The sequence below is a fragment of the Muscardinus avellanarius genome (genome assembly GCF_963383645.1).
Source record: "Muscardinus avellanarius genome assembly, chromosome: 3".
Classification (NCBI taxonomy): Eukaryota; Metazoa; Chordata; class Mammalia; order Rodentia; family Gliridae; genus Muscardinus; species Muscardinus avellanarius.
Window position 1 is genome coordinate 8999322 of NC_137788.1, and position 21149 is coordinate 9020470.

General features: G+C 54.0%; 1 protein-coding gene across 1 annotated transcript; it reads left to right on the forward strand.

Moving 5' to 3' along the window:
* Window positions 1-419: 419 nt before the first annotated feature.
* Window positions 420-15783, forward strand: DRAXIN (dorsal inhibitory axon guidance protein; the record flags this gene model as incomplete). The annotated part of the gene is made up of 6 exons (XM_080690873.1): window positions 420-938; window positions 3651-3841; window positions 6189-6300; window positions 7664-7753; window positions 10565-10654; window positions 15671-15783. The coding sequence occupies exons 1-6, from the start codon at window positions 455-457 to the stop codon at window positions 15781-15783; spliced, it is 1080 nt and encodes a 359-aa protein (XP_080546999.1). The 5' UTR covers window positions 420-454.
* Window positions 15784-21149: the final 5366 nt, after the last annotated feature.

Here is a 21149-nt window from a genome sequence, read left to right on the forward strand (position 1 = left end):
GCCTCCAGGCGTCGCCAGATGTTCCCTAGGAAGCAGAGTCCCCTCCATCCCCATTTGAGAAAAACGGGGCTAAAATGACAGGATTCAAGCTGGGCATGCTGGGCTTTCTCTGTCAGCCCAGTACTTGGCAGGATCACAGGTTAGAGGCGAGCCTTAGCAACGCAGCAGACTCTCAGCAACCTCACGAAACCCTGTTTCAAAACAAAAATTAAGAGCCGGGCGTGGTGGCACACATGTATAATCCTAGCATTTGGGAGGCTGAGACGGGAGGATCACAGTTGGAGGACAGCCTCAGCTACTTAGGGAGGCCCTTTTCAATTCAATGAGACTCTGTTTCAAAATAAACAATAAAAATAGGGTTGGGGTTGTAGCTTGGAGGTAGAATGGCCCTGAGTTCAATCCCCAGTGCCAAAAAAAAAAAAAAAAAGGAAGGAAGGGGAAGTCGGGATCAGGGATGCAGGACTTGGGTGTGGGCACAGAGAAGCTGCCACTGCCCACAGAGTACCACTTTCCTTGCAGGGAGGAGCCAATGGCCGGGCCCACCCTCCACAACACCCCCATGCTGTTCCTAGTCCTCCTGACGCTCCTGGAGCCAAGCCTGGCAGACTCCCTGGCACCCGGAACCTCCGAGCGGCACCTGCCTGAGAATCGCATCGCCCTCCCGGGGCCCGCGCCGTGGACACCTCAGGCCGGACACCACCGCCGCCGTGGCCCGGGCAGGAAGGAGCGGGGCCCCGGCATGCCCGGCCGGGCCCAGGGTAGGGCTGCGGTCGCCGTCACCGGGCAGAGTCCTGCAGGCCTGCTGCGGGACAAGGACCTGCTCCTGGGGCTGGCCTTGCCCTCCCCGGAGAAGGAGAGCCTGTCTGCAGGGTGGGAGAGGACCAGGCACCGCGACAAGGACCACAAGAGGCGCAGGGACCGGCCGAAGATGCTCCGAGGTAACCTCCGACTGTGCTAGGGAGGGGTGAGGTCCCTGGAGACCGTCCAGAGGCCCCCAAGGGGACTCGGCGCACAGAAGAGGGGCGGGGCTCGCCAAAGTCGAGGGGAGCTTAAGGGGAGGAGGCCCAGTGAGGCCTGGGGCGGGGCGAGGGAGGAGGGATGGAACCCAGGGACATTCTACCTCCGAGCTACACCCTCAGCCCTATTTTTTTATTCTTTCTCTATTAGTAATTAATTTTTGCAGTACTGGGGATGGAACCCAGGGGCATTCTACCTCTGAGTTACACTCCCAGCCCTATTTTACATTCTTTCTTTCTCTCTCTCTCTCTCTCTCTCTCTCTCTTTCTTTCTTTCTTTCTTTTACTTTCTTTCTTGTGTGTGTTACTAGGGGTGGAACCCAGAGGCTTTCTACCTCCAGGCTATACTCCCAGACCTTTTTTATATTTTATTTGGAAACAGGGTCTCACTAAGTTGCTGAGAGCCTCACTAAGTAGCTGAGGCTGGCTTCGAACCTGCGCGGTCCTCCGGTCTCAGCCTCCCAAGCACGGGGATTACAAGCGTGCGCCACCACGCCCGGCCAATTTTATATTCTTTATTTTGAAACAGGCTCTCACTGGGTTGCAGAGGGCCTCACTAAGTAGCTGAGGCTGTCCAAGAACTGTGATCCTCTGGTCTCAGCCTCCCAAATGCTGGGATCACAAGTGTGCCCGGCTTAGAAACTCAGTTCATCAGTAGGTCGTCCTCCTAAGTCGGGAAGTCCTGCCTTGCATCTGACCTAGATCTGTCCTTCCATGAGTCCTGAGTGGAGCTGGCCTCGTTAGTTTGGCACCACCCACCAATGTCCTTCATCATCCTGGGAAGTGAGAGGATCTGACCCCGGCTCTGCCGCTCCACCAGCGCCCTCGGCTTCCTGGACATTTCCCCCACATTTCCTCCTTCCCACCTTCTTTTCAGCCTCCTGGCCTCCCTCCCTCCCGCTGCCCTTCAGTCTCCAGCCCGCAGGCCGCACAGCCTGGCCCACCGCTCCTCCGCCAGCCCAGTTTTAGTCTTCCTTTGCCATGACTGCCTCTAGGGGCAGCCGGGTGACAGAGGGAAGGAGATGGGGCCTCAGGGTCGCTTCTTCTCACACAGCTGGGCTCCGGAGACCCCAACAGGCTGAGCCCTGGAGACCCCAACAGGCTGAGCCCTGAGTCGGGCTGCGACTCCCAGCCCCAGCCTGGAGCCCATGAGATGAGGGATACGGAAACTCTTGGGGACAGCGAGATGGGGGGACGCTGGGCCGGGCTGGGCTCCAGCACCCCAGCCAGGCAGTGGACAGCAGGTCCCGAGGGCAGGGGACAAGGGACAAGGGACAGGGAGGCTGCTGCTAGGTCCCGCTCTGCTGACCGCCAGCTATGACTGGGCCTCAGTTTCCCTGTCTGCAAAACGAATGGTCCTTAAGTCCCCCGTCCGTTCTCTGGGGTTCATGTCTGTAGCGTAGGGGGATCCCAACAGACGAAACTGGACTTACAGCCAGGTCTTGTCTCAAAAAGAGAGGCCAGGACACGCTCAGACCCTCTGGCTCCTCTCCAAGTCCACTGTTCATGACCTGTCCTGGCCCTGCCCTCTCTTCCTCGCACACACTCACCCGCCCACATCTGTGGGCAAATACATTGGCTTTGCACCCAGACAGACCGGGGTTCAAACCCAGGCTCTTGCTACTCAGGAGCTGCGTGTCCTTGGGCAGACGCCCTGTAGACGAGGCTGTAGACCTCCCACCTCCCAGAGCTTCTGCAATACTTAGGTGAACTAGTTCTTGCGGTACTGATGGTTCATCTGGGACCCAGGACAGCAGGTGCTTGCAAGCACAGGGTGAGCCCGGCTGGTGGCGCACACTCGTCATCCCAGCGCTTGGGAGGCTGAGACAGGAGGATCGTGGTTCGCGGCCAGCCTCAGCTACTCAGTGAGGCCCTCCGCAACTCAGTGAGACCCTGTTTCAAAATAAAGAATAAGAAATAAGTTGGGCATGGTGGCACACGCTTGTAATCCCAGCCCTTGGGAGGCTGAGACAGGAGGATCGCGCAGGTTCGAAGCCAGCCTCAGCTACTTAGTGAGGCTCTCAGCAACGTAGTGAGACCCTGTCTCCAAATAAAATATAAAATAAATCTGGGAGTGTAGCCCAGAGGTAGAAAGCCCCTGGGTTCCATCCCCAGTACCACAAGGAGAAAACAAAAACAAAACAAAACAAAAAAACGGAGCTGGAGGTGTAGCAGGGAGGCAGAATGCCCCTGGGTTCCATCCATCCTCAGTACTGAAAAAAAAAAAAAAAAAGCGGGAAGCACTTGCCCGTGTGATCAGCCGTGGCTGTCACCTCCCAGCTTTCGCCAAGGCCCTCAGCGGTGTCCCTCAGCCTCGTCCTGTTGCTTCCTGTTCAAACCTAAACCTCACCTCCTCCCGGGAGCCTTCCCCGGGAATCCCAGCGGTCTTCTTCCATTCCACTTCCGACCCGGGATGCACCCAGCCAGGACTTGCTAGGATGCTGCTTTTCGGGGAGAAAGCTTGGGTGTCTCCCCAGCCATTTCCAGCTCCCCGGTGGCTGGGTGGCAGGGGTGCCCACTGAACCTAGGACCTGGGCCACGGTTCCAGCCGTCCTCTGGTTTGCAGAGGAAAGGTGGGTTGAGCTGACTCCGGGTGACAAGCAGGTAAAGCCCCGCTTGCTGCCCGGCCCCCAGGCCGCGCCTTGGTCCGAGGCCCCAGCTCCCTGATGAAGAAGGTGGAGCCCTCTGAAGACCAGGCCCTGCCTGCCGCCACGGAGGAGTCGTCCACCAGCCTGGCCCCCGCCATGTTCTTCCTGACCACCCTGGAGGCCGCACCTGCCACCGAAGAGTCCCTGGTCCTGCCTGTCACCTCCCTGCGGGCCCAGGTAAGGGGGCCCCCGGTGGTCTCAGAGCTGAGGGGTCCTGAGGCCGTGCTGTGTGAGGCCCATCGGGAGCTGAGGCAGGACAGTTGGGTGTTAGAGGAGGTTGCCGGACCTAAATGAAAACTAGGTCTCCCGATGCCGACGTGGTCTAACTCGGCGCAGCTGGGCACTTCATCCTGACCAAGGGCTGCTGCTGCCTGGGAGAAAGTGGCCTTGGGGCCGCTCTGGGGCAGCCAGGAAGCCAGCGCACACTGGACTCTGCACAGAGAGTGGGAAGGGCCTTAGGAACGGACTTTAAGTCCAGAAGAGCACAGGATAGTCACGGGTGGTTTACAAACCACAGCCCTGTGGCCCAGAATTATCTAGCATTAGTATGCACTTTGACCTATCTACTTCCAATATTTTTTGTGTATGTGTGATACTGGGGATTGAGCCCAGGGGCATTCTACCTCTGAGCTACATCTCCAGCCCTATTTTACTTTTTATTTGTTAATTAATTAATTTATTTATTTTTGTGGTACTGGGGTTGGAAGCCAGGGGCTTTTCTACCTCCGGGCTATACTCTAAGACCTATTTTATACTTTATTTGGAAGCAGGGTCTCACTAAGTTTCTGAGAGCCTAAGTAGTTGAGGCTGGCTTCGAACCTGTGCGATCCTCCTGTCTCAGCCTCCCAACCACTGGGATTACAAGCATGCGCCACCATGCCCAGCTTTTTTTTTTTTTTAATTGAAACAGGATCTCACTAGGTTGATAAGAGTGTTTCACTAGATGCCGAGGCTGTCCTTGAACCCGAAATCCTCCTATCTCAGCCTCCAAGTACTGGGATTATAAGCATACACCACCATGCCCAGTTCTGCCAATATATATATATATATTTTATGGTACTGAGAATGGAACCCAGGGGCCTTGTACCTCCAGGATGCACCCCCAGACCTATTTTACTTTTTTTTTATTTTGGAAACAGAGTCTCACTAAGTTTTGAGAGACTCGCTATGTAGCTGAGGCTGGCCTCAAACCTGCACAATCCCTCTGTCTCAGTGTCCCAAGTACTGGGATTACAAGCATGTGTCACCATGCAGAAATATAGACATACATATATATTTCTATTATGGTGTTTTGGTATAATTGTTCTATTTTTAGTTATTGTCAATTTATTTATTTATTTATTTATTTACTTATTTACTTCTGGATTGAACCTAGGAGCATTCTACCTCTGAGCTATGCCCCCAGCCCTATTTTTGCTATTCTTTATTTTATTTTGTTATTTATTTATTTATTTATTTATTTTTGTGGTACTGGGGTTCCTGGAAGCCCTTCTACCTCTGGGCTACACTCCCAGACCTATTTTTTATATTTTTGAAACAGGGTCTCTTAAGCCAGCGGGGCTGGCTTCGAACCTGCGCGATCCTCCTGTCTCCGCCTCCCAAGCGCGGGGATCACAAGCGTGCGCCACCACGCCCGGCCTTATTCTTTATTTTAAAACAAAACTCACTGAGTTGCAGAGGGCCCCACTAAGTAGCTGAGGCTGGCTGCGAACCGTGATCCTCCTGTCTCAGCCTCCCAAGTACTGGGATTAGAAGCGTGCCCACCACGCCTGGCTGTTGTCGACCTCACACCGTGCCTAATTTATAAATGATGTGTGTATAGAAAACGGTGGTGTGGGGTTCAGGACTAGCTGCGATTTTGCTCTGTGGTGTCGGAAGGTGTCTCCCTTGACAAATGGGAGTTCCGGAGAGCTTCCTCATCTTCTCTTGCATCTTGTACTTTCTTGGATTTGATGAACTCTGTGGACCCCTCCCGGGAGCACAAGGTCATCTGTGTCACTGAAGGCCCCCTAAGTAGCCCAGCTGAGAACCCAGCTTAGAAGGTGCAGTGATTGTTGAGGTGCTCCTGCACACAGGTGACCTGGCGTGGACCCGGCCACGGTCTCTGGCCATCAGCAGTTTTGAGGCCTCTAGCTGGGGCTGGGAGTGGGACTGAGCCCGGGGCTGTGGTCCAGGGCGCCTCGGGGCCTCAGAGAAATCAGAAGAGTGAACAGCGCCCCCTCGTGGGCGATCGCCCTCCCGGCCGGGCGGTGGCCTGTGCTGCTGTTCTGAGGACCTTGTGGGCGGAACTCATTTCCCTGGTCCCCATTGGCTGCCTTTAGGCACCGTCCACTTGAGTGACAGCTGCCCCGTGAGGATGTTGTCCTATGGCCTTGGATCAGGAGCCTCAGGTGGCTGCCTTGATGTCCCCGGGCTGGGGTTCAGGCCACTCAGCAAGGACCTCTGCCCTCTGGCCTCGAGACCCCACACTCCCGCTCCCATCTGTGGGAAGGCCCCGGGTCCCGCCCACTCCCCTCTTCTGCAGGTGCGCCCCAGGTCCGACGGGGAGGTGATGCCCACGCTGGACATGGCCCTGTTCGACTGGACCGATTATGAAGACTTAAAACCCGAGGTCTGGCCCTCTGCAAAGAAGAAGGGTAGGAACACCTTCCCGCCCCGGCCCAGGCGGGGCTCCCTCCCCTCCCCACAACCCGTTGGGGCTGAGCCCCCAGTGATCCAGTCTCACCGCAGATGTCCGAAGGTGAGGTGGGGACGCCAGTCTCAACCAGAACTACAGACGTTCAAACTAGAAAATGCTCCAGGCATGGTGGCCCACGCCTGTAATCCCAGTACTTGGGAGGCTGAGACAGGAGGATCACAGTTCAAGGACAGCCTTTGCAAGTAGTGAGACTCTCGGCAACCTAGCGAGACCCTGTTTCAAAGCAAAAAAAAAAATAAAATAAAAAGGACTGGGGGGTGTAGCTTGAAGATAGAACACCCCTGAGTTCAATCCCTAGTACCAAAAAAAAAAAAAAAACAAACAAACAAACAAACAGGAAAATGCTGTCAAGCAGCGCCCATCATACACCGGGCACACCCCCATACCCCCATGTTGGCTCGTGGGGACACGGTCCCTGAGGCCCTGCTGCTGCTGATTCCATGTGACCTAGTGGTTTTGTTGTTGTTCTGTGGCTCTAGGGATTAAACCCCCAGCCTTCCACCTCTGAGCTACACCCCCAGCCCTATTTTACTTTTTATTTTGAAACAGAATTGCTACTTTGGGAGGCTGAGACATGAGGATCAGGGTTCAAAGCCAGCCTCGGCAATTTAGTGAGGCTCTCAGCAACCTAGTGAGACCTTTTTTCAAATAAGAAATAAAATCGGAGCCAGGGGTGGTGGCACACACTTGTCATCCCAACATTTGAAAAAGGTTGAGACAGGAGGATCGTGGTCTATGGGCAGCTTCAGCTACTTAGTGAGGCCCTTTGCAACTCAGTGAGACCCTGTTTCAAAATAATGAATAAAAAGTAATAGGGCTGGGGTGTAGCTTGGAGGTAGGATGTCCTTGGGTTCCATCCCCAGTACTGAAAAAAAAAAAAAAAAAAAAAAAAAAGAAAGAAAATGAGGGTGTAGCTTGGAGGTAGAATCCTCTGGGTTCAATTCCCAGTGAAAGAAAGAAGAGAGAGAGACAGAGACAGAGAGACAGAGGGGGGGAGGAAGGAAGGAAGAAGGAAAGAAAGAAAGAGAGAGAGAAAGAAAGAAAGGAAGTTCTCGCTACATCTCCGAGAGCCTCACTAAATTGCTGAGGCTGGCTTCAAACCTGCGACCCTCCTGTCTCAGCCTCCCAAGTCCTGGATCACAGGCGTGCATGTTTTAAGGAGAGGACCGGGAGGCAGGGGGTAGAGTGCCTCGGCCGGCACGCTGCGGGAGCAGTGGTGCAGCACTGACCCCGGGTCCGTGTGCCCTGTCGCCCGGCTCTGCTGGGCGTCCACTTCCAACGACGGCTCTTCTTGTCCTCAGAGAAGCCCTGGGGTCAGCTCTCCAGTGACGCTAATGACACTTCGCCAGCCGAAGGGGATCCGTGTGACCATCACCAGGACTGCCTGCCAGGTACCCTGAACCGCGCGCCCAGTCACCAGGCTGGGAGAAACCCCGGGCAGGAGGGGTGGAGCGGGGCGGCGTTCCCCGGGCACAAGAGCAGGGAGGGCCTGGGTGTCTGTGAGCTCCTTACAGACAATAAATAAAGTCAACAGCTGCTACAGATTTCCTAAGAGTTGCTATCGCACATTAATATTTACTTATTTATTTAGCCGTACTGGGGATGGAACCCAGGGGCATTCTTTTTTATTCTTTATTTTGAAACAGGATCTCACTGAGTTGCAAAGGGCCTCACTAAGTAGCTGATACTGGCTTCAGACCTGTGCGATCCTCCTGTCTCAGCCTCCCAAATGCTGGGATTACAAGCGTGCGCCACCACGCCCGGGTCAGGCTTAAATCACTTAATACATATTCACAGCAACCCAGAGAGAGACCGACAGACAGACAGACAGACAGACAGACAGATGCTGTCCCCCTCAGTGTTCAAGCAAGACGGTTGGGCCCCAGAGAGGCCAAGTATCCTGCACAAGACCACACAGCCAGGAGGAGGCTCAAACCTGGCCGGCCTGTCTCTAAAGCCTCTTAGCCTCGGCAGGAATAATCCTCTCCTGACCTCTTCCTCCGAACACGCTGCAGGGGTTAATTCTGTCTTTGTCCCATCGTGACCCTGCCAGGCTTCTCGTGGACAGCTTCCAGGACATTCCTACCCATTCGACAGCTGTCCCCATCAAGGCAGTCCGCAACCAAGGGCCTGAGGTTTGGGCTAATGCTCCAACCTGTCCGTCACCTCGCGGGGTCAGACGGGCCGTCAGAACCGGACCCCGAGGTAGTTAGAAGTTTAAGAGGTTTAGCCGGGCACGGTGATGCACACCTGTGATCTCAGGACTTGGGAGGCCGAGACAGGAGGATCACAGGTTCGCAGCCAGCCTCAGCTACTCGGTGAAGTCCTCTGCAACTTAGAGAGACCCGATTTCAAAATAAAGAATTAAAAAATAGGGCTGGGGGTGTAACTCGGAGGTAGAACGTCCCTGGGTTCCTCCCCAGTACTAAGAGAGAGAGAGAGAGGGGCGGGGAGATTAGCTGGTACAATGGTGCACATCTGTAATCCTGAAGGCTGAAGCAGGAGGATCACAGGTTCAAGACCAGCCTCAGCAATTTAGCAAGCCTTTCAGCAACCTAGGGAGACCCTGCTTCAAAATAAAATATAAAAAGGGCTGGAAGTGTAGTTTGGAGGTAGAATGCCTCTGGGTTTAATCCCCAGTAACACACACACACACACACACACACACACACACACACACACACAGAGCAAGAGGTTTATTTTGGGGCTGAAAGATCAAAAGGGGAGGAAGCCAAGTTGGAGAGAGAAGTGTTCTAACTGAGGCAAAGTCAGTCCCGCTGGAGGAGGGCCCGGTCCCCGCCATGCTGCTCGCTGGGGCTGCCGAGGAAGCGCGGTTGGGCGCGGCGGCCATCAGCTAATCGCCCTGTGTCCCTGACAAACGCTGTCCTGGGGACAGATCTGAGCGCCACACCTCCGCAGCACTGTGATGGTCAAATCAGTGGCCAGAATGTTCTACAAGACAGCAAGCCAAGCAGGCCCATGGCTTTGCACAGGAGGCCCAGCAGCTCTCTGTCGGGCTGTTTCCTTCCCAGACCATGGTTTGCACAAAGAAAAGGCTGGGGTTTGTGCCCATCAAGAGGACAGTCCCTGAGGGCTGGCTCCAGGACAAGCACAGCCACAGAAAAACCCTGCGGCCACTTGGGGCCTCGGGTTCAGCATCTGTTAAGAGTTGGAGCCCGGTGCAGTAGCACGAGCCTGTAATCCAGTCCTTGGGAGGCTGAGACAGGAGGATTGCTTATTCGAGGATAGCCTCAGCAATTAATGAGACCCTGGGGTTTGTTTTATGTTTTTTTGTGTGTGGTACTGGGGATTGAACTCAGGAGCTGTCTACTTCTAGCTACACCCCCAGCCCTATTTTTATTCTTTATTTTGAAATAGGGTCTCACTAAGTTGCAGAGGACCTCACTACATAGCTGAGGCTGTCCATGAACCGCGATCCTCCTGTCTCAGCCTCCCAAATTCACCAGCACTCCCGGCTCAAGACCCTGGTTTTTTTTTTTTTTTTTTTCAGTAACAGGGGCATTCTACCTCTGAGCTACACATCCCCCCCGCCCTATTTTTTAGTCTTTTTTAAAATTTTTTGAAACAGGGTCTCACTGAGTTACAAAGAGCCTCACTAAATAGCTGAGGCTGTCTGCGAACCGCGATCCTCTGGTCTCTCCCTCCCGAATGCTGGAATTAAAAGTGTGCGAAGACCCTGTTTTAAAATAAAAAATAGAGCCGGGCGTGGGTGGTGCACACTTGTAATCCCAGTACTTGAGAGGCTGAGACAGGAAGATCATGGTTCGCAGACAGCCCCAGCTACTTAGCGAGGCCTTTTACAACTCAGTGAGACCCTGTTTCAAATTTCAAAAGACTTGTAAAAAATAGGGTTGCGGGTGTAGCTCAGAGGTTCCATCCCTAGTACCCTCCCCCCAAAAATTCAGAATGCCCCTGGGTTCAATCCCTCCCCACACACACAAAAAGAGGAGTGGGCTTCAGTGGGCCCTGAGGCCCCTCCCAGCTCAGCTGGCGCCACACCTGGCAGCCCCCAACTTCCCACCGCTGGCCCCAGGAGGCGACACCGGCACCCCCACCGCCTTCGCTCTTCCCATTATCAATTGCCCCAGGGACCACCCTGCCGGGCCGCGGCCGAGATGAGGCAGGCCCGCCTGGGGGCGGCGGGGGGCTCCGCGGGGCTGACCTGCGCGTGCTGTGCGCAGGGACCTGCTGCGACCTGCGGGCGCACCTCTGCACGCCGCACAACCGCGGCCTCAACAACAAGTGCCTCGACGACTGCATGTGCGCGGAAGGTGAGTGCGCATGCGCGGAGGCCCGCGGGCCTGGGGCGGGGCGGGGCGGGACGGGATTGGACGGGACGGGCGGGACGGGATTGGACGGGGCGGGGCGGGATGGGATTGGACGGGGCGGGGCGGGACGGGATTGGACGGGGCGGGGCGGGGCGGGGCGGGACGGGATTGGACGGGGCGGGGCGGGGCGGGAGGGGGCGGGACGGGATTGGACGGGGCGGGGCGGGATTGGACGGGGCGGGGCGGGGCGGGATTGGACGGGACGGGAAGGGGCGGGGCGGGGCGGGATGGGGGGCAGGGAGCCCTGCGGCGGCGCCAGCCCCCAGGAAGCAGAGCCAGCCGCAGGAACAGCTTTGCTGGTGCCTTCCCCATCTGTGAACGCACTCCGTCCTGATTCCTGGCTGCTTTCTCGGATTTGCTTGTCTCGCCTCTTGAAATACGAGCTGGTGTGATCTCCCACCGGGGAGGAGGGCGGAGGGACGGGGGGCGGAGCCCGAGAAGGCGGAGCTTTCCCGCCGGGGTTAGGAGCAGCCAGGCCTTCCCCTCCCCGGGGCGGCCTCCCAGCTCCTGACTTGAGCTGCCCGGGCTCCCCGCACACGCGCCCGGCGTGCGAGCGCTTTCTCCCCTGGAATTCTCCCAAGCACCCCAAGAAGGGGGCAGAGACTGGGGTCCCCGCTCTATAAGTTAAGTGACGCCCCCACACTTGCACGTTTAAGAGATGTAGCTGGGTAGCAGACCTCTTGAGTCGCATGCACAAAACCCTAGGTTTGGCCCTTAGCACAAAAAAGAAAAAAGAGGAAGGGTCCTTCCAGTTTCTGGGGCATTATATCTCTTACACCTCCAGTCCGATTTTATTTTAATTAACTAATTAATTTATTTGCTGTACTGGGGATGGAACCCAGGGGCATTCTACCTTCGAGCAATACCCTCAGCCCTATTTTTTACATTTTATTTATTTATTTATTTATTTATTTATTTATGTATTTTGGCGGGTCTGAAATTGGAACCCAGGGACATTTGACCTCTGGGCTACACCCCCAGCCCTATTTTTTATTCTTTATTTTGAAACCGGGTCTCACTGAGTTGTAGAGGGCCTCACTAAGTGGCTGAGGCTGTCCGCGAACCGCGATCCTCCGGTAATGCTGGGATTACAAGCATGTGCCACCACACCGGCTATTATTATTATTATTATTATTTATTATTATTATTATTATTTTGGAAATAAGGTCTTACTAAGAAGCTAAAGCTGTCCTCCAACTGCGATCCTCCTGTCTCAGCCTCCCAAATGCTGGGATTACAAGTGTGTGCCACCACACCGGCTCTAATTTTATATTATATTATTTATTTATTTATTTATTTATTGTGGTACTGGGGATGGAACTCAGGGGCATTCTACCTCCTCCAAGCTACACCCCAGCTCTATTTTTTTATTCTTTATTTTGAAACAGGGTCTTGCTAAGTTGCTGAGGCTGGCCTCGAACCTGTGATCCTCCTGTCTCAGCCTCCCAGGCACTGGGATTACAGTTGTGCACCACCATGCCCATCCCAATTTCATATTCTGAAAAATTTCAAACACATACTGAAACAGGGTCGTAGAACAAACCCCCAACTCCCAGCACGGAGCTTTAATAATTACAACAAGCAACAAGGTGAGACCCTGTTTCAAGATAAAGACTAAAAAAGGGCTGGAGGTATAGCTCAGAGGCAGAGGCCCCTGGGTTCCATCCCCAGCACCACAAAAGAAGAAAGATGAATTTGAATGGCTGCTGGGGGTCAGGTGGCCGTGGTACTGGACATCAGAGAGCCCGTGGTGAAAGGGAGCGGCACATTCCGTGTCCAAGGGTGACATTCCAGTGCGGTGTGCAGACACGTAGATAAGATATCCTTGGAAATTAATAAGGCTACGAAGAAAGCAACCCGGCTGGTATGCTGGAGGCTGGGGCTGCCCCGGAAAGCGGAGCCGGCGGCCGGCAGCCAGGGGACAGGGGCGGAGGGCTACAGCAGGGTCAGTGGGTGGGGACAGGAGAAGGTGGTACCGGGCAGGTGGGAGAAGCTTCTGGAAGGATCCCAGCAGGCCCGGCCAGAGGTCTTGTGTGCGAGTGGAAGGGTTAAGCAGGGGAGTGGGCAGCTTGGGCCTCAGTCAGGAGCATGCTCTGGCCGCCCTAACGGGGGGCAGGAGAGATGGAGAGGGAGGCAGGGAGGCCGAGGAGGTGGAGGATGGCGGGGTGCTGGGCGGCTGCCGGGTCCTTGCAGGCAGGTGGCCTCCCGCCAAGCCCTTCGCTCTCTGACAGGGGCAGAAATGGCTTTTCAAGCGGAGACGTCCTTTGCTCCCTGTGGTCGCGCCCAAGCTCAAGTGTGGGGTTTCTCAGGCCACACCGACCTCATTTCCCCACCTGCCGTGGTCCTGAATGAGAAGTATGTCTACCTACAGGTTGGCCCAAGGGGACGACGGTGACCATGTTAGAGTCACAGCCAAAAACGCTCCCCGGGGTGGGCCAGGAGGGCCATACCTGCTTTAATTAGAGAGGTCAGGGAGGGTCTCTGAGACATGAAGGCTGTGAAAGAGCCAGCCGTGCAGAGAGCATGCAGAAGAGAGGTCTGGCTGAGAGGCAGCAGGTGCAAATGCCCTGGGGTAGGAGTACTGGGAGGGGCTGCGGTAGGAGAGGTGTCTGTGGCCAGACAGGGAGCTATAGTCTGGTTTTTTTTTTGTTTTTGTTTTTGTTTTTTGTCTGTTTGGTTTTTTTTGCGGTACTGGGGATGGAACCCAGGAGCTTTCTATCTCAGAGCTACAAACCCAGCACCATTTTTAACTCTTTATTTTGAAACAGGGTCTCACTGAGTTGCAAAGGGCCTCACTAAGTAGTAGCTGAGTCTGTCCTCGAACTGCGATCCTCCTGTCTCAGCCTCCCAAATGCTGGAATTATAAGCATGCACCACCATGCCTGGCTGAAAACCAATTTTTTAATAAGCTTTTGGTATTCCCAGTTGTTAACGTTTTTATTTTCATAAGGTTTCATTGGCCCATTAAAGTCTCCCATCACAGTGTAAATCATATTGACAGTGGCACGCACACACGCACACAGCATTTGGCGCCCCCCGCACCTCCCCATCTCCCCTTTCCCCATTTAGGGTACTGAGATTGACATTGGTTTTTTTTTTGTGTGTGTGTGTGTGTGTGTGTGTGCGATGCTGGCGATTGAACCCAGGGGCATTCTACCTCCAAGCGACACCCCCAGCCCTATTTTTTATTCTTTATTTTGAAACAGGGGCTCACTAAATTATGTTGTCTAATCCCTACAATCGCCCTTAATATGCCTCATTTCATGGGTGAGGAAACACAGGTCTCACTAGGTTGCGGAGGGCCTCACTAAGTAGCTGAGACTGGCCACGAACGTGCCATCCTCCTGTCCGGCCTCCTAAGTCCTGGGAGTACAAGCACGCGCCACCATGCCTGGCTTATTTTTATTTTGCTTTTGAAAACAGGGTCTTGCTAAGTTGCTGAGGACCGTGCTAAGTTGCTGGGGCTGGCCTCGAACCTGCGATCCTCCTGTCTCAGCCTCCCAGGTGCTGGGATTACAGTCAGAGATGGTTGTGCCTCCGCCTGCCACCTGGGCTTTATTTTTAGAGCAGTTGTAGGTTTACAGAAACGTGCACAGACGGTACAGAGCCATCCCATATCCGCCTAGACTCTTGGCCTCGGCGGGCCTCTCCTGTGATGAACATCCCCCATTAGCTTCGCTTGTTATAATGAATCAGCAGTGTGGACTCACTGTCGCCAACCCGAGTTTCTAGTTTACTTGAGGGACTGCGTTGAATATTCTGTGGGTTTTGCCAAAGGCCTAACGTGTGCCCGCCATTATAGCATCGTGCTGAATATTTTACACTGAATAGTGTCATCTTCTCAGCCTGCTCACATCCCCCTTGAGACTTACCCCCTCCCCCATCAAACCCAAAAGAGGCGGCCAGCCCTCTGCCACTGAACCCCAGCCTGAGCCTTTTACAAGCTCATTCAGGCCCGGGGAGGATGGGCTATAGGGCGGAAGAAAAAAGAAGAGATCAAGCCGGGCGTGGTGGCACACGCTTGTAATTCCAGCATCTGGAGGCTGAGACAGGAGGATCATAGTTAGAGGACAGCCTCAGCTACTTAGTGAGGCCCTCTGCAACTCAGTGAGACCCTGTTTCAAAACAAAGAATAAAAAAATAGGGCTGGGGGTGTAACTCGGAGGTAGAACGCCCCTGGGTTCAAGCTGGGCGTGTGAGCGTGGTTGTGGCACACCCGTAATCCCAGTACGTGGGAGGCTGAGACAGGAGGATTCCGGGTTCACAGCCAGCCTCAGCTACTTAGTGAGGCCCTCCCCACTTTAGTGAGACGTGTTTCAAATAAAAAACAGGGCTGGGGGCTGGACATGGTGGCGCATGCTCGTACTCCCAGCATTTGGGAGGCTGAGACAGGAGGATCGCGGTTCAGGGACAGCCTCAGCTACTTAGTGAGGCTCTCAGCAACTTAGTGAGACCCTGTTTCCAAATAAAATATAAAATAGGTCTGGGAGTATAGCCTGGAGGTAGAAAGCCTCTGGGTTCCACCCCCAGTACCACCAAAAAAAAAAAAAAAATCAGTACCATAAATAAATAAATAAATAAATAAATGGTCAAAGCTGCCTGGAAAGGTTTAGGGAAGGGCTTGGCATTCTTCAAGAGTGTCACAGAGCCGGGCATGGTGGCGCACGCATGTAATCCCACTACTTAGGAGGCTGAGACAGGAGGATCTGGGTTCAAGGACAGCCTCAGCTACTTAGCGAGGCCCTCTGCAACTCAGTGAGACCCTGTTTCGAAATAAAGAATAAGAAATAGGGCTGAGGGTGTAGCTCGGAGGTAGAATGCCCCTGGGTTCCATCCCCAGTACCTAAATAAATAAATAAATAAATAAGAATAAAAAGAGATCCGCCCTGGTGGAGGGGGAGGGACAGAGGGGAGGGCCCGGCCTGCCGTCCCGCTGACCCTCCGTCCCCCCCCCCCCAGGGCTGCGCTGCTACGCCAAGTTCCACCGGAACCGCAGGGTCACCCGGAGGAAGGGGCGCTGCGTGGAGCCCGAGACGGCCGACGGCGACCAGGGATCCTTCATCAACGTGTAGCGGCCCAGGGAGGCGGCCCCCACCGGCCTGCGGACTGCGCCCGGGCGGGCTGCACAAGCCTGGCCCTCTGTGACCAGCCGGGGATGATGGACCCTCCTCCCCAGGAGCCCCGCTGCACCTGCCCACCCCGTCCGGTCCTCCTCCCCCGAGGCCGCGGCGCCAGCGCCCCCTGCCGCCCACCCGCAGCACTGCAGCCGCCGCCCGCGAATTTCTGGAGGTTTGGGAGCCAGAAACCCACCGGCCTGGAGCCCTGTGCCAAGCCCCCGGCGGGCGTGGTGTCCTCCGGTGGCCACAGAGACCTTCCCAAGCAGGCGCCATCGCCATGCTGCAGGTGAGGGACGCCGAGGCCCGCTTGAGTTACTCGCCTGGTCCAGGGCTCCAGACCCAGGATGCTCGAGCCTTCAAGTCGCCCGAGGACCCGGTTACAGGTCCGGTCTCGGACTGAGCGGAGGGCGTGGGAGGCCGAGTGTGTGAGCCTGGGCCAGGGCCACCGAGCTCCGAGGGCCGCCACGTTGCTGCCCTTCCGCAGCTGAGAATTTATCCCTGGTGCCCACCAATCTCGGGAGAGAGAGGGCTCGCTCCCTGCTGGGGTTTTTTTTTTATTTTTATTTTTTTTGCTGTGCGTGGCTGGCATAGATTGTCTGCGCTCTGCCTCCCCTGGACACGGGCGCGTCGTCTTTAACAGCAAAACAAAATGCACGTGCAAAATGCTTGTGCGTAAGGAATGGTCTGGGCAGACCGGTTCCCACCTCTGGCTGTTGATATTTTAAGACACGAAATGTTTAGGGCAGACAATAGCGTTGGTCCTTATTTTTCTGGGGCCCCGCCCATCCAGGCCTGGGACACACATTTCCCAGCCATCCTGAGAGCCTCTCCCCAGCGATGCGGATGCAAGCACGCACGCACACACACACACACACACACACACACACACACACACGTACATTCACTTTGAATACTGTTTGGTAGTTCCCAGGCCCCCTAGGCCATCCCTGGAACCCACCCATACTTCTTCAGCAAAGCCCACTGAAGTCGGGGCACCTCTGAGTTTGGGGTGCTGTCTAAAACACCCCAACAGGACAAACCCACGATGCCCATAAGGAACATATGTCCCAGCAAATCTCTGTCTAGAGCTGCGCATGGTGGCACATGCCTGTAATCCCAGCACTTGGGAGGCCGAGACAGGAGATCACGGGTTTGTGGACAGCCTCAGCTATTTAGTGAGGCCCTCTGCAACTTAGTGAGACCCTGTTTCAAAATAAAGGTTAAAAAAATAGGGCCAGCTGGGTGTGATGGTGCACACTTGTAATTTCCGCACTTGGGAGGCTGAGACAGGAGGATCGCACAGGTTCGAAGCCAGCCTCAGCTACTTAGTGAGGCTCTCAGCAACTTAGAGAGACCCTGTTTCTAAATAAAGTATAAAATAAGTCTGGGAGTATATCCCGGAGGTAGAAAAGCCCCTGGGTTCCACCCTCAGTACCACAAAAAAAAAAAAAAAAAAAGAAAGGGTTGGGGGTGTAGCTTAGAGGTAGAATGCCCCCGGGTTGGATCTCCAGTACCAAAAAAAAAATCTTTCTTCAGGGGTCACCTCAGTAGAACCATTTGCTCCCCCGCTAAACACACACACACACACACACACACACACACACACACACACACCCTGGCCTCCCATTTCTGGCCAAACCAGGCTGCAAAAGACAAAAGCCCTCTCCAGCCCAGCCCCACGCTGTTTACTGCTTTGAGAAAATCTCCCAGGATCGGGGTGAGGCGCCGAGGGAAGCAGGCATCTAGAAGAAATCAAATATGCTTGTTCTTCTCTCCCTATTCAAGTGTGATAGGCATGGGAATCTTGGGGGCAGCGGGGAGGGCGGGAACTGAAAGGGATCAAAGCCGGCCAGCCAGAAAGAGGAATGGTGTTCACTGATTCTGGATTGTGCTGGCTCTGTGGGGGCGAGTCCTTAGGATGGCCCGGGACTCAGAAGTGAGAAATACAGGACGAAATTGAAAAGGCCCCAGAACTATCACTGAACCAGGGCAGGGCGGGTGGCAAATTCCAGGCCCATCTCGCCCCAGCTACCTCCATTTTCTACTTGCAAAGGGGGGCTGGGAGGGTAGAATCTGCTTAATTCTGGAGTTGGGAATCCAAAGCCCCTCAAGTATTTATTTCATGTCTCCTTCAGGAAGTGAGGCTCTCAGCAACTTAGTGAGACCCTGTTTCCAAATAAAGTATAAAATAGGTTTGGGAGTATAGCCCGGAGGTAGGAAGCCCCTGGGTTCTATTCCCAATACAGAAAGAAAGAAAGGAAGGAAGAAAAGAAAGGAAGAAAGAAAGAAAGAAAGGATACTTAAGGTCTTTGTGACTCTGTTTTTTTACATCAATAAAATGCAGTTGGGGCTTGGGATGTGACTCCATGGTAGAATACTTTCCTAACATGTGTGAGGCCTTCGGTTCAATCCTCAGCACTAAAGAACATAGAAATAAAATAAAATGGGGATAATAAGCTCTTCCTTCATAAATACATTGAGAAGAATAAATGCAATTTTTTTGTGTTATTAGGGATAGAACCCAGGGGCATTCTACCTCCGAGCTACACCCCCAGCCCTATTTTTTATTCTTTATTTTGAAACAGGGTCTCACTGAGTTGCAGAGGGCCTCACTAAGTAGCTGAGGCTGTCTGCGAACCGCGATCCTCCTGTCTCAGTCTCCCAAATGCTGGGATTACAAGCGTGTGCCACCACACCCGGCTTTATTTTATTTATTTATTTATTTATTTAGTGGTTCTGGGGGTGGAACCCAGGGGCTTTTCTACCTCTGGGTTATACTACCAGACCTATTTTATACTTTATTTGCAAACAAGGTCTCACTAAGTTGCTGAGAGCCTCACTAAGTAGCTGAGGCTGGCTTCGAACCTGCGCGATCCTCCTGTCTCAGCCTCCCAAGCGCTGGGATTACAAGCGTGCGCCACCACGCCTGGCTACACCCGGCTTTAAATACATTATTCTTCTCAGGACAGTACCCTGAATATTACAAACCCTTGGTGTTAACTAATTAAGGATTCTGAGAGACTTTTAGTAGGTCTTTTGTTCTTGACCCATGAGATGCTCCATTTTAAAAGAGAGGTGGGAGCCGGGCGTGGTGGCGCATGCTTATAACCCCAGTACTTGGGAGGCTGAGACAGGAGGATCACAGGTTTGCAGCCAGCCTCAAGAAACTTAGTGAGGCCCTCTGCAACTAAGTGAGACCCTGTTTCAAAATAAAGGATAAAAAAAATAGGGCTAAGGCAGGCATGGTGGCACATGCTTGTAATCCCAGTATTTGGGAGGCTGAGACAGGAGGACCACAGTTCGAGAACAGCCTCAGCTACTTAGTGAGGCCCTTTGTAACTCGGTGAGACCCTGTTTCAAAATAAAGAATTAAAAATAGGGCTGAGGGTGTCGCTTAGAGGTAGAGTGACCCTGGGTTCCATCCCCAGCACCACATAAATAAATAAATAAATAAATAAATAAATAAATAAATAAGGCTAGAGGTGTAGCTCAGAGGTAGAGTGCTCCTGGGTTCAATCCCCAGTACTGCAAAATAAAAAAAGAAAAGAAAAGAAAAGAAAAAGCACTTTTTTAATCCCAGCATTTGGGAGGCTGAGACAGGAGGATCGCGGTTTGCTACTTAGTGAGGCTCTTTGCAACTCAGTGAGATCTTGTTTCAAAATAAAGAATAAAATAAAAACTAGGGCTGAGGGTGTAGCTAGGAGGTAGAATGCCCCTGGGTTCCATCCTCAGTACCAAAAATAAAAAAGAGGGCTGGCCCTGTGGTCAAATTTTGGAAAACTGTTTTAAACAAATTTTTAAGGCCACACACACAGGTCCAGGTGCTGAGGCAGAGCTGGAGGAGCAGGTGGCTTTGCAATACTAGGTTCACGATAGGGGAGAGCTGGGTGTGGTGGGAGGGGAGCAGTGGCCGCCAGGCCTGCCACCAAGTCCCCTGTATCCTCCTGCCGAATGGCCGCACGGCTGCCGTTCCGTGCTTGGTCTGGGGACATTGAAGGGGGGTTCTGTGCCTGCTGGGAAAGGGCTGAAGGTCTGGACATGAGAGACAGAGCCTCGTTTGTCCCCTGGGCAGTGACGGAGTCACAAGTCGAATCTCAAGGCCACAGTGCCTTCTACCAGTGATACAGGCATGAGGCCACAGCCCAGCCAGTACCGAGACATGGGTGTGTCGCCTTAGAATAAGGCTCAGCTTCACCGCAGGAAAGACGACAGACATAGGCCTGCAAGAAACGTGTTCAGAGCCGGGCGTGGTGGCGCACGCTTGTAATCCCAGCATTTGGGAGGCTGAGATAGGAGGATCGCGGTTCGCGGACAGCCTCAGATACTTAGTGAGGCCCTCCACAACTCAGTGAGACCCTGTTTCAAAATAAATAATAATAAAATAGGGCTGGGGTGTCACTTAGGGGTAGAACACCCCTGGTTCCATCCCCAGTACCACACACACACAAAAAAAGTTCAGAAACCTGGGTGCTGCGAATGATAGCGGGGTGGCCAGAGAGGTGAACTGTTGTGGGTTCACAGGGCTGGACCGGGCACCTTCCCTCCATGGTGCTCACCGGCAATAGTGAGTGTGCAGCAGGAAGTGGAGGCGCACACTTGTCATCCCAGTACTTGGGAGGCTGAGACAGGAGGATCGCAGGTTCATGGCCAGCCTCAGCTACTTGGTGAGGCTCTCAGCAACCTAGTGAGACCCTGTTTCCAAATAAAATATAAAATAGGGCTGGGAGTATAGCCCGGACATAAAAGGTTCCATCCCCAGTACCACACACACACACAAAAAAGTGCAGAGCGCCCCCCCCCAATCCTGACACCTGCACCATCAGGGTGGGGAGAGGCGGCCATCTGGCTTTTAACAAATTCCCTGTTGTTCAGGTGCATGATAAAGCCTGAGAGTCACAGGTCTAAGACACACGGGGCAGACAGAAAGGCAGGGTGGCTGGGGACACTTGCGTGATTGGGACTTAGGTATTCGATGTGTGTGGCACCTCTGAGATCCGTTTTGCTGCGCCATTTCCCAACCATGAAAGCCTTGTGGGTCCTGAGGCCCTGCTGCCCAGGCTGGCTCTGTCCTTAGGTGTCGAAGAAATCAGCTGGGGCTCCTGGACCTGGGTCCTCTGTCATAGGATTTTCTGACTCCTAGGAGAGTTCCTGAGGGCCCTGGCTCCTCTTCAAAGTATGGGAGTAAGCCGAACGTGGTGGCACACACCCGTGATCCCAGAGCTTGGGAGGCTGAGGCAAGGATCGCAGGTTCAAGGCCAGCCTAAACAATTTAGCAAGACTGTTTCAATGTTTTCAAAAAGGGCTGGGGGAAGCCGGGCGTG